The sequence below is a fragment of the Rhineura floridana genome, chromosome 12 (genome assembly GCF_030035675.1).
Source record: "Rhineura floridana isolate rRhiFlo1 chromosome 12, rRhiFlo1.hap2, whole genome shotgun sequence".
Lineage (NCBI taxonomy): Eukaryota > Metazoa > Chordata > Lepidosauria > Squamata > Rhineuridae > Rhineura > Rhineura floridana.
In genome coordinates, this window is record NC_084491.1 from 26735357 (window position 1) to 26749008 (window position 13652).

General features: G+C 44.6%; 1 protein-coding gene across 1 annotated transcript in view; it reads left to right on the forward strand.

The window, feature by feature from the left end:
- The window catches only part of HEPACAM (hepatic and glial cell adhesion molecule), a 46238-nt gene extending 33852 nt beyond the window's left edge, over positions 1-12386 (forward strand). The window contains exons 2-7 of the mRNA XM_061593379.1: positions 2129-2470; positions 3593-3874; positions 6803-6896; positions 8322-8395; positions 9659-9729; positions 12014-12386. Coding sequence (XP_061449363.1) covers positions 2129-2470; positions 3593-3874; positions 6803-6896; positions 8322-8395; positions 9659-9729; positions 12014-12319 — 1169 coding nt within the window. The 3' untranslated portion in view covers positions 12320-12386. The remainder of the gene's footprint in view (positions 1-2128; positions 2471-3592; positions 3875-6802; positions 6897-8321; positions 8396-9658; positions 9730-12013) is intronic.
- The last annotated feature ends 1266 nt before the right edge of the window (positions 12387-13652 follow it).

Genomic DNA, 13652 nt, shown 5'->3' on the forward strand with positions numbered 1-13652 from the left:
GTGATCTGACCACTCCTGAAAAAGCCCACCCTGGACCCATTGGTCTGCAACAATTACCAACCGGTTGCAAATACCTCCTTCTTAGGGAAGGTGATTGAGAGGGTTGTGGTGCAGCGATTGCAAGTACTCTTGGATGAAACAGATTATCTTGACCCATTCCAGTCTGGGTTCAGGATTGGTTATGACACTGAATCGGCCTTGGTCGCCCTGATGGATGACCTTTATTGGGAGAAGGACAGGGGGAATGTGACCCTGTTACTCTTACTTGATCTCAGCGGCTTTTGATACCATTGACCATGGTATCCTTCTAGGCTGACTTGGTGAGATGGATATTGGAGGCACTGTTTTACAGTGGTTCAGATCATATCTCCAAGATCGTTTTCAGAGAATACATTGGGTGATTGTCATTCAGCCCTCTGGCAGTTGTGCTGTGGGGTTCCACAGGGTACTATCTTGTCCCCCATGCTGTTTAATATCTGTATGAAGCCCTTGGGAGTGGTCATCAGGAGCTTTGGGGCAAGATGTCAGCAGTACGCTGATGATACCCAGCTCTATTTCTCTGTAACATCTCAATCGGGAGAGGCCATGCAAGCCCTGGACAGCTGCCTGGACTTGGTGGTGGGTTGGATGAGGGCCAATAAACTGTCTGAATCCTAGCAAGACAGAGACGCTGTGGGTTTGTGGTTCCTGAGTTCAGATAATTGGTCAGTTGCCTGCTTTGGATGGGGTTGTACTCCCTCTGAAAAAGCAGGTCTGTAGTATGGGGATCCTGGATCCATTTTTGTTGCTAGAGGCCCAGGTGACCTCCGTGGCTAGGAGTGCCTTTTACCAGCTTTGGCTGGTAAGACAGCTGTGGCCGTTTCTGGACTGGGATAGCCTGACCACTCTTGTCCTACTGTAATGACCTCTATGTGGGGCTGTCCTTGAGGTTGGTCCAGAAGCTGCAGCTGGTGCAAAATGTGGCGGCGAGACTGCTCACTGGGGCAGGGTATTGCCAACATGTCACCCCGCTGCTGAAAGAATTGCACTGGCTGCCCATTTGCTACCGGGCCAAGTTCAAGGTTCTAGTTTTGGTGTACAAAGCCCTATACAGCTCGGGACCAGGATACCTGAAAGACCGTCTTACCCCTTATATACCCAGTCGTGTTCTGCAAGTGAAGGCCTCCTGCAGATATAGTAGGGCCCCACTCATATGGCAGGTTAGGGACCAGACCCCTGCTGAAAAGTGAAAACCGCAGAAAAGTGGAACATCAATCAGCTGTAGCGCGGGGAAAACCACCGCATTAGCGAAGTGCTGAGAAGGGAAGCCCCAGAAAGCGGGGCCCTACTGTACCATCTTATCTGGAGGTCCGTTCTGCACAAAATAGGAAACGGACCTTTAGTGTGGCAGCACCTCCCCTGTGGAACTCCCTACTCTTAAATATTAGACAGGCGCCATCTTTGATATCTTTTCGGCGCCTATTGAGGACCTTCCTCTTTCAACAAGCCATTTAAGTTGAGACTTTATCCCAGTCTGCGTCTGTGATGGAATTGCTTTTTAATATGCCGCCCTGGGCTCCTGCTGGGAGGAAGGGCGGGATATAAATCAAGTAATAAATAAATAGATAAATACATTTTTAAACCTTTTTTAAAATATGTTTTTAACCTTTTTTTCAAAGATGTTTGGAAAGCTTTTTTAAAGGAATGTTTTTAAAGATGTTTTGTTTTAATTTTAAAGTATTTTAAAATCTGTTTTTATGTTTTAGTGGTTTTGGTGCTTTTGTTTGCCACCCTGGGCTCCTGCTGGGAGGAAGGGTGGGATATAAATCAAATAATATATATATATATATATATATATATATATATATATATATATATATATATATATAAATTTAAAAAGTTCTGGAGGCCCCACATCAGCTCTAACCTGTAGCTCTGGTGGGGGCACTGTAGATATGGAAGGCTCATGCCCGCTCTGTCCTGTTGCTCAGGTGGGGGGTCTCATGCACCAACCTGGTGACTCCTGGTTCTACCCCTCTTTGTTTCAGACCCTGCCTTGCCTGGTAGCATGGGTGCACATACCATTCATGTTCAGGTGATCTACCCCCTTATTGCTAATGACGAGCGTTTATTTGCTTCTTCTCGCTAGATCTGCTGGAGGGAGTCAACATCACCAGCCCAGTGCTGTTAATTCACGGTACAGTCGGCAAGTCTGCCTTGCTCTCCGTGAGATACACCAGCACCAGCAGTGACAAACCTGTGATCAAATGGCAAGTGAAGCGTGACAAGGCAGTGACGGTAGTTCAGTCCATCGGCACTGGGATCATTGGTAACTTGCGCCCAGAGTACAGGGATCGGATTAAAATCTTTGAGAACGGCTCCCTGCTGATCAATGAGTTGCAGTTGTCTGATGAGGGAATGTATGAAGTGGAGATCTCCATTACAGATGACACTTTTACAGGGGAGATGAACATTAACCTGACAGTGGATGGTAAGCATGACCTTGGGGGAAATGGACATTTTTCTTCTCTTATTTATTCATTTATGATCACATTTACAAGACCTCCTTTCCTCAAAGGAACTCAAGGTACCATACATGTCTCCCCCACTCCATTTTATCCTCACTACAACCCTGTGAGGTAGGTTAGGCAGACAGGTAGTGAATGGCCTAAGATCACCCAGTGGGCTTTGTGGCCATTTGGAGAAGTTCACAGCAAAATGGTGAATTTTTTTTAAATCACAAACTGATGTGGAAATGTGGAGAACTAACCTTAAGATTGGAAAAATGAGAAACTGAGAGAAACCAAAAGTGACAGATTCACCCATCCTTAGTGAGGAGTAGGGATGGGATCCATTGGCCGTTGCCGGTTCAAAAGCATTCCGTTGATCTAACAGGCTGGTACCAATTTCAGTTTGTTCTGTGTTGGTAAGCTGCTGCTTTTACCCATCATTTTTTTCCTCCTAGGAAAAAAAAATATTGATATTAATACTGATATATTTAAAGGAAATATTGGTAAAATTATTATTGCTATCAATATTTTAGATGTGGATTTTAAAAAAAATCCGATTCTGAAAATAACCACAGACAATCTCTACATAAAAATCCGATCCACGATAGCGAATAAGCAAATTAATGGAAAATTTGGTACCACATCCAAATTGGGCAGAATTCTAGCACATCCCTGGTGAGGAGTGAGAGCATGTTTTACCTCCTCTCACATCTGACATGCTTGCCCTGCCTCTGAAGCTTCTGGCCATTCACATTTATTTGATAAATTTATTTACCACCAAAAAAAACCCCGTTTCTCAGGGCAGTTTACAACTGTATCAAAATTACAAACAGGAGACCCCTCTTCCCCTCACAGAGCTACAATTCCCAGAGTGGATTAACAATCAATCCCTCTTCCCAGAGAAGTTTGGGAATTGTAGCTCTGCGAGGAGAATAGGGGTCTCCGAACCACTCTCAGCACTCTTAACAAACTACAGCTCCCAGGATTTGTTGGGGGAAGCCATGACTGTTCAAAGTATTATAACAGTGCTTTCAATGTATGGTGCAGATGGGGGATTGCTTTGCAAAGCATCTCTGCTTGTTTTTTTCTCCTTGCCTTTCTAGTTCCCATTTCGAAACCTCACATTGCCCTGGCCTCTTCCACCGTGCTGGAGCTCAGTGAATATTTCACTCTAAACTGCTCCCATGAAAACGGCACAAAGCCCACCTACACGTGGCTGAAGGACAGCAAACCCCTCAGCAATGACTCCCGGCTGATCCTGTCCCACGACCAGAAGGTGCTGACCATCACCAGAGTCCTGATGTCTGATGACGACACCTACAGTTGCCTGGTGGAGAACCCCATCAGCAACGGACGCAGCGTCCCCATAAAACTTACCGTGTACAGTAAGTATGGTCGGTGCAGACACCCTACACAGCAGGGGCGATATGGGGAAAACCAGGAACAGGATCTGCCTTGATTGTGATTTATAGCATGATGTGAAAATGTTTCAGACACCCATGAACTACTTACCCAGCTATGCTGCTGCTTCCTTTGCAGTTCAACCCTTTGACTCAGCCTCCTCTCTCCTTCACCTTCTTCTTCTGGTATCTACCCATCCTCGTGACCCGTTGCCTTGGTGTGGTGGGTGGGAGGAGCAGCTGACACTCCCTCACTCCTGTTCAAATAAGTGGTGTGCTTTGCTTGTCACAACCAGGGGTGGGGGAGAAACTGGATTCAGTTTCCATTTCAAGATGAACCTACCTAATGTGCACTTCATGGATCAATATATGAAGCGAAACACAGCCATCCTCCGAAATTCACCCTTCTCCAAATTTTTGCAATGCAGTTGTCCAGCTAAGCATATTCTTAGTGAAAATGATATACAAAAAACTCATTATGTTAGGTAAAATTGCTTTGCAAAAATGTGTATATTAGGCAAAATTCACCACATGAAAATGCTGATGAATTTTCATGAGGACTTCTTTAAAAAACAAATTGTCAAACTGATGTGGAGAATTGAACTTAAAAGTGGAAAAAAGAGAAACAGAAAAACCAAGACTGACAGATTCACCTATTCCTAGTCACAACAACTCTCTTCGTTTTGCTCATGCTCCATTTTCTACAGCTGGGAAACCATCACTACCATGACAGCACACGCAAAACATGAAAAGAAAAGGTAGCACTCAAACGTTTTTGTTTCAAGAGCTTGAAAGTAACCCAAGTACAACCTCCCTTGGCACCATCATGCAGAATGGGTCAACCCTGAGAAACTCCATTGCTTCTAGCTGGCAGTGGGCAGGGTCTCCATGGCATCCTTAAGAACAGCAGCTTGAAATACTGCCTATAAAACTCAGGCTGCAGTTATAAATCAGGGTTGAGGCTGGATCTGTGCAGACCTTGTCCAGATGGTACCAGGCAGTGAGCGTTCCTTCACTGGATTCTCATGGAGTATGAACCTATGTTTGCTGAAGGAAATTATTGTTCTTGTTATTTTATTATTTTATTTATTAAAGTTATATCCCGCCCTTCCTCCCGAGCGGCAAACGAAAACATTAAAAGCACTTTAAAACATATTAAAAGAAAACATCTTAAAAAACAATTCCAGCACAGAGACAGATTGGGTCAAATAGGTTGGATAGAATTTCCTACAACATATATGCTCCTGATAGGGATGGTGGAGAAATTCAGTTCATATTTCAAGGTGAACTTTCCTAATTAGCACTTTCTGAAACTATACGCAAACTGAAACACAGCCGTCGTTCCCAATATGTACTTCTGAGTGCTGAAATGCAGTTCTCTGGCAAAGTAACGTGTGCAGAAGATGCACCTACTAGGGTAAAGTGTGTATAAAAGTTTATATGTTAGTGAAAATAACATACAAAAATGCATCATATGAAGGAAATGTGTTTGCAAAAATGTGTATATTAGGAGAAATTTGCACCAAAATGCTGACGTGGAAATGTGGAGAACTGAACTTAAGACTGGACAAATGAGAAACAGAGAAGCCGAAATTGACAGATTCACCCATTTGTAACTACCGGGCCAGATTTAAGGTTTTGCTGATGGTTTAAGGTCTTGGGACCAGCCTATTGGAAGAGCTGCCTTATTCCACATGTGCCTATCCAGTCACTGCAGTCTTCGGGAGAATCACTTTTGACTGTGTGGCATGGTCTTGTGCTCCACTCCGTGGCTACACAGGGTAGAGCTTTTAGCATTGCTGCACCTATTTTGTGGAATGCCCTCATTTGGACACCCAGCAAGTGTCTATAATGGTGGATGAGACTAGGGATGGGTAACCTGGGGCTCTTCATATGTTATTGGACTTCCTTTCCTATCGTTCCTGAGCGTTGGCCATGTTGCCTGGAGCTGATGGGAGTTGAAGTACAAAAACATCTGGAGGGCCACTCATTCCCTGCTATAGATAAAGACTTAGGTGCTTCCAGACGGTTGCTATTTTTGGGTGGGATTCAATGCCATACTGGCAAATTCAGGTCATGTAATTAGAGTTGAAAGAGAGGTCTTGTGCAACAAACCCGCTTCCCCAAAAGTTTGGACTTCTTGTGATAAGGAAAGTGATGGGGAAATGCACTAGAAAGTGTGGGGTAGCACTTGCTTTGATGAAGCATCATCTAATCTCCCTGCAAAAAGATCAGAATGAATTGCAATAAACAGGTTTCCCGTAATGTGACCCATCCATATTGTCCATACTATTGAAGATGTTTTATTGCAGGTGTGGGGAATCTTTGGCCCTCCAGATGTTGGTGAATGACAATTGTCATCAGCCTTAGCCGGCATGGCCAATAGTCTGGGATGATGGGAGTTGTAGGGTATTTTTATTTATGTATTTATTTAACAAAATTTATATGCAACTTGATTGTGAAAAACCTGTAAGCCAGCCTTTGGGTCCCCAGATGTTGCTGGACTGCAGTTCCCATAGTTCTGACCATTGGCCATGCTGGCTGGGGCTGATGGAAGTTGTAGTCCAACAACATGTGGGGGCTGAAAGGTTGGAAAAGGCTGCTCTAAGCAGTTTACAAAACACATTAAAATGATAAACAAAAACAGTCAAAAATGAGTGATTAAAACCAATAGTAGACTAAAAAGAGATTAAAAACACATCAGCATCTATGTGTCTAGAAAAACGTTTTAAGTAGATGCTTAAGATGTTTCCCAACATATGTTTTTCTGCATTTTATTTTGTGTCTGCTTTCAAATCATAAAACATACACTGTTCTGGTATTTTATATACTGAGTGGTATAGAAATTCCCACGAACAAGCAAATGTTAAGATGGAGAATTTACTCTAATGCTTCTCTTTTGTGTCTCTATAGGAAGGAGCTCCCTCTATATAATCCTCTCTACTGGGGGCATTTTCCTTTTGGTTACCTTAGTGACTGTCTGTGCCTGTTGGAAACCATCCAAAAAGTATGAAGTTTAAAATATATGCGTGTCTGATAACATGAATAAAATGGCTTATGATTGGGAAGGCAACTGTCACCTTCAAACAGTTGAGACTAGTGGCTTTGATATCCAGTGGGACAGAGAATCCACTCAGGGTTTTAATCCAAACTTTCAAGGTGTTGTCCAGGGTGCTGAAACCTATTCCCAAAATAGGTTCAGCACCTTGGGATAGCTCTTTGAAAGTTCAGACTAAAACCTGGAGAAGATTCACTGTGCTACTGACATTGGAGCCACCAGTCTCCACTGCTTTCAAGGGGTCTCTGTCCCCCTGAAGATCCCATGCAATGTCACAGAAGTGACCAGCATTCTCTAACAAAATGTAGTTTGAATTGATCAGTTATAGCAGACTGCTCAGTTGATGCCCCTCAAATGCCATGGACAGCTTGATGCAATTGAGTCAGTGCTGGTTGAAACAGTCTCCTTACTTAGGCCATTGCTCCGCTTACTGTTGCTGACTTCCTTTCTCAAACACAGCAGTTTGATCGAGGGTAAAAGTACACAGGACACTTAGCCAGTGCTTGAATTATGCCCACTGTAAAATCTGTAAAATAAAGGAGATGTTATCTCAGGATGCTGAAGAAATGGGGATTTTATTTTCAAAACAGCCCAATGCATTTTGGCTGATTGTTATTTAAAGACCTGCGTCAGGGGCTATAAAAACAAAGACAATATATCACACGAATGGTCAATATTTAAAAACAAACTAAATTGATTATATACAAATTGCATATAGCCTATGTATATTTACTCAAACTGAAAAACAGCCTGCAGAGATCCCTGTCTCCTGTAATTTTTGCTCAGTGATGCTCTCCACAATCTTTTTAAAAACAGAAGCTATCACAAAGCATATGGTAGTTGGGACTTCGGGGCAGCTGATTTGAGCACTGATGCTCAGCTCTGTGTGGTTTCCCACCAATATTTTTTTCTTTTTTTGTAGCTGCAGAAGTTGCAATCTGTAGTGAAGACTGGAGAGGTTTTCTTAACTCTTTCCATTCCAGCACTTTCCCCCCAAATCACCCCCTTTCCCTCTAGCTGCTTTTCGCTGCAAAGGGAAAAGATGCATAACCTCTGTCAGTTGGCCATTATGACCCAGTTGTAGCAAAGAAGAGGTGTGTTGAATGGCTCTTTGCAGAATACAACATGTTAACGAAGCAATCATGCGATTGTGTCACCGAATTTCCATCTCACCCTGCATTTACCATGCATCACTATTCCACTCACTTTTGGGAAGCTTTGCTGGGAGATGGTAACATGTGATATTGATTTGCAAACTTCCAGGAGCCAGCGGTGATGGTCCCATGTTGTGCCCATGTGGCAGACCAAATAACTGTGAGGATGCCTCTTCCAAAGCTGAGCAGACTAATGCAAACTCTTGGGTCTTTGTTTTAGGAACAAACAGAAAATGGAGAAGCAAAGTTCCTCCGAATATGTGGGTCAGAATGAAGAGCATTTAAAGCAGGATGGTAAACAATTGTCCCTTCTCTGAATTGTCTCTGAATTGTGAATCTTGGCCTGGCATCTTCTGGGAACTGGCCACGTGTTATCTGCAGAGCCTGGTTTATGATTATCAGTGCTAGGTTGTAGGTAGCAATCAGAAGGGAACTAGGAATTGGGGATCTGACCTGAGGAATGGAGCCAGATTAGTTATCTATAAGGTTCTTGCAGTCTGGAATATCATAGAGCTGGTGACATGATCAAGGGGAATGTACAACAAAAGATCAAAGCAGGAATAGGGAAGCTGTGGCTCTCCAGATGTTCTTGGACTCCAACTCCCATCAGCCCCAGCCAACATGGCCAATGGTCAAGGATGATGGGAGTTGTTGTCATGACTCTGGAGTCAGATTTGTCATCTTCAGGGGATGAGGATGAGGACTTTGAAGCAGAAGGGGGGAGGGCATGCAGGGCCAGCTCTGGAAACATGTCCATCAGATGAGGCAGTGGTACCTGAGTGGAAGTTTAGTGCTCATTTCTGTCATTTGCTTCCAGAAAAAAAATCTGTTTGCAGCCTCATTAACCCAGAAAAGAGTGAAGTGACAGAATTTGGGGTGGTATACCGGCATAGAGTTCTTTCTTGCCATTTTCATGGTTGAACCATGGGGGAATAGAAGTGCGTATATGCAGAAAGAGTAGGGGAATAGCAATACGTCCAATGACATTCATTGTTGTGTCACAATGCCCATTGGTGTGAATAAAATTGAGCGCAGCATGGCAGTGCATTGGTTAAAAAGCCACAGTTCCATAACGCAAGAGCTTCAGCAGTGTGAAAGGAATTTTAGGAAGCAGGACAGAAGCTCTCCCATTATAATCAGCAAAACTAATGCAATAAACCCCTTGCCTGAATGCAGCCAAACTCATGTAGGAAAGGCCTATCGATGGCTCTTTGCAATAGCTGAAAATGAAATTGCCCCATTTGAGACAGTGTACCTCTGAATAACACTTGTTAGGGAATGCACAAAAAGGCTTTCCAGGAGGCATTTAGCTGGCCAATGTCAAGAACAGGATGTTGGACTAGATGGATCTTTGGTCTGAACCAGCAGGGCTCTTCTTAATGTTCTTCAGTTTAAAAGATGGAATCCACAAATCTGGAGGGGGGGACCCTTTGGTCTAATCTACCAAGGCTGTTATGTTTGCCTGTCTCTTTCCCATGCTCACTCATATTACAGCATCCTTTTCAGACATGATTCTTTTTTTAAAAAAACCTTATTTCCATTTTCCCTTTAACGCAGTGGAGATTGTTCCTAGGAGTGGAGAGAATGAACGGAAGAATCCTGTTGCTTTGTACATCCTGAAAGACAAAGTAAGTTTCAAGTGCCGTGCTTTGGGGATGCTTCAGGCTCATGATCTAGTAATTTAAGAATATTCGGACAAGAGAAATAGGGATGGGGGAGAGTTTTGATTCAGTTCACATTTAAATGTCTTATTACATTAAACTGAGAAATTGGGTTCCCATTACTTGGCCTGTGTACCCACCCTCCACTTAAAAGCACACGCCTTCTCCCAAAGTATTCTGGGAAATGTAGTTTGCCCTTTACAGAGCTGTGATTTCCAGTTAAATAACCACAGTTCCCAGGATTTTTTTTTTTGGGGGGGGGAGGGAAGTGATGTGCTTCAAATGTGCTTTAAATGTGCTTTAAATGTATGGTACAATATGTATGTCCCCTAGATGTTTATCAGCTACTTTCCCATGACGCATGAGTGACATCTTCTGGTAGCAATTCTTATAACCATTCACTGTGCTGAACACAGACTGCCTGCCATCTGTGCTACCGGACTGTTTGCAGAATAACAGTAACACCCTTCATCAAACAGAACACCAAATGGCACCCTGTCCCCACCCCAACAAGTCAAAGTCCATAATACCCCAGGCCAGCCATATTATTTTGGTCCCACAGGCAGAAAACCCCACAAGCAGCTCTCCTCCTCCCTGGCACAACAATAACAAATTAAAAAACTTACATTTTTGCTGCCCTCTCACAACACTGAAGATCTTGTGCCTGAGGGCTCATCTTGCCAAATGGTAGGGCTGGCTCTGCAAATTTATATCTTTTTTACATTAAATCTGCCATTCCTGGGCAAGGCGGTTGAGCGAGTGGTGGCAAAGCAGTTGCAAGTGCATTTGGAGGAAGCGGATTATCTGGATCCATTTCAATCGGGCTTCAGGCCTGGACATGGGACTGAAACGGCCTTGGTGGATGATATGAGGAGGGCATTGGATAGGGGCAAATGCACCTTCCTTATCCTCCTGGATCTCTCAGTGGCTTTTGATACCGTTGACCATGGTATCCTCTGGACCGCCTGAAGAGGTTAGGCATAGGGGGCACTGTATTGCAGTGGTTCCGTTCCTTCCTCTCTGGTAGGTACCAGAGAGTGGCATTGGGGGATGAGGTTTCGGATCCTTGGCCTCTCACTTGTGGGGTGCCACAGGGCTCCATCCTCTCCCCGATGCTGTTCAACATCTATATAAAGCCGCTGGGGGCTATCATCAGAAGATTTGGGCTGCAGTGTCACCAGTATGCTGATGACACGCAGCTCTATCTCTCATTCAAATCTTCACTGAGGTTGGCTGTAGAAACCCTATCCAAGTGCCTGGAGTCGGTGAGTGGCTGGATGGGAAGGAATAAGCTGAAGCTGAACCCTGACAAAACCGAGGTACTGTTTGTGGGAGACAAGGGAAGATTGGGGGATGTTGACCTGGTGCTCAATGGGGTACAATTGCCCCTGAGAGACCAGGTCTGCAGCCTGGAGGTCATTCTTGACTCCCAGCTGTCCATGGAGGCTCCGGTCTCAGCTGTGAGCCAGGCAGCGCTGTATCAACTCCATCTGATATGGAGGCTGCGCCCCTACTTTCCCAACCATCTGCTCCCATCTGTGGTACATGCCCTGGTCTCCTCTCGCCTAGACTACTGTAATGCGCTTTACGTGGGGTTACCCTTGAAAAAGGTCCGAAAGCTGCAACTGGTACAGAATGCAGCGGCTCACCTGATTAAAGGCAGCCGCTGGTGAGATCACATCACTCCAGTGCTGAAGGAGTTGCACTGGTTACCGGTTGTTTTCTGGGCCCAATTCAAGGTGTTGTTTCTGACCTTTAAAACCCTATACGGTTTCAGCCCAGTCTATCTGACGGAGCGCCTCCAACATCATCAGGGATGCCGCTCAACAAGGTCAGCCTCAAAAGGCCTTCTCTCTATCCCACCAGTTAAAACAGCTAGACTGGTGAGAACTAGGGAGAGGTCTTTTTCAATTGTGGCCCCCACTTTGTGGAATTCCCTCCCAAATGATCTCCGCCATGCCCCCTCTATGATGAGCTTCTTCCAGGCCTTGAAGACCTGGCTCTTCAGGCAGGCTCTTGGGGTGGGTTAGGTTTTATTATTATTGTTGAGATTTTTAATGTTTTAATGTATTTGTATGTTTTTATTTTGTACGTTGCCCAGAGTGGCTGGACAGCCAGCCAGATGGGTGACTAATAAATTTAATAAATAAAAAATAAAATAAATTGCCCTTCCAAAGATCTAATGAAGCTCATTGGAGTGGGTTGTGGTTCTGTACCCAGCTTCTGACTGTGTTCCCTTGCTTTCCACAAGGACTCTCCAGAAGCTGAAGAGGAATCTGTTCCCGAGTCCCGGAATGCTGCCGAACCATCGCTACCCAACTACTCTAGCTCTCCGCCTCCTCCTGGAAGATCACCTGGACTGCCTGTGCGGTCTGCTCGTCGATACCATCGCTCCCCAGTCAGGTCTCTGGCCACCTCCAGAACACACATATCTCCTACTAGGTCCCCCAGCTCGCTGGGGCGCACCTCAAACACCACACTCTTGGTGCGGACTGCTGGAGTTCATATCATTCGAGATCAGCAGGGGGAGGCCAGCACTGCAGAAATCAATGCCTGAATGCAGCCGGCAGTGTGTGTCTGTCTATGTGTATGTAGTGAGGAAGCCGCACTGTGCCTGCAAATGTTTCCAGAGGTAGCAGTGGGTTTGCGCTGGGCGTTTTTTTGCACATGCAAACGCATGTTTCCTTTTTAAGGGAAGGTGCCTGGGCTCTGCTTGTAGATAAAAGGTGAATCACACAGTGTTCCACTGGCTGGATGGACCCACTTTAAAAGGTTTACAGTAGGTTCAATGCTCCTGCTTCCATATGATCTAAAGGCACTAACTTGCTATTTGTAACACCCAAAGAGTAGCACACAGGTGTTATTAAAGCTGTTGCGTTCGGGAATGACACCCAACTAATTGCCTTAAAGTCTGGTGTTTCTGCCCAAGCCTTTTGAGACTTTTCAATGCATCAGGGATGCATGGGAGAATGCAACCATTGGGAATGCATCCACAAGTCACATGTCTCAATGCACATTGGTGGCCTTCTGGCCTTCGGTGTTATCAGGGATGCCCTAAAGCTAAACCTAATTCTTTCTGAAGGCTAGGATTTCCCTTTCAGCCTTGAAATATCCCCATGCCCTCCTGTTCATTATGAGTTGCTTACAAGCCCATGGAATGCTACAAACCGTTGTTGGCTGCACAAACCATTGTAGCTGTACTGTGAAAAACTAATATGGGGCACCACCTTCACATGCTTGCAAGCTTGTCCTGTCCTTATTCAGAAGAATGTTAAGAAAATGCAGCCCGTTTCAGAATGTCCATGAGCCCTGGACTAGAGGTGCCTAGCTTTATAAAGCCTCTTGAAACAGATCATGACTCAAGTCATGAGCAAGACAGTCCAACCATTGTTCATACCTTGCAAGCATTTATTGGGACAGGATCACTGCTCAGTGGAAAATCACAGGGATTGCATGCAGAAGGCTCCATCCCCGGTATCTTCAGTTTGGGAAGAAGCTTGTCTACAGACCCTGCCTGTCAGAGTAGACAATAGTGGACTGGTTGGACAAATAATTTGAAAGAGTACAAGGCAGCTTCTGTTTTTCTACCCACACTCTCCAGGCAGTATACTTTTCTTTAAAAACAAAAATAGGGTATTTTACTTCAGAGAATGTGGCCTTTATTTCAAGGCACACCGTCTATGATTTTACTATTATTCACTTTTTTATCACCCCTTTCTTCCCAAAACTCAGGATAGATGGTCCCTCTTTTATCCTCCCAGCAACCCTGTGAGGCAGGTTAGGTCAAAAGTTTACCCAATGAGCTTTATTCCTAGGTGGAGATTTGAACCTAGTCCGACACACTGTGCACTACCTGACTCCCACATGGCAATCTGCCGTTTAGCATCCAG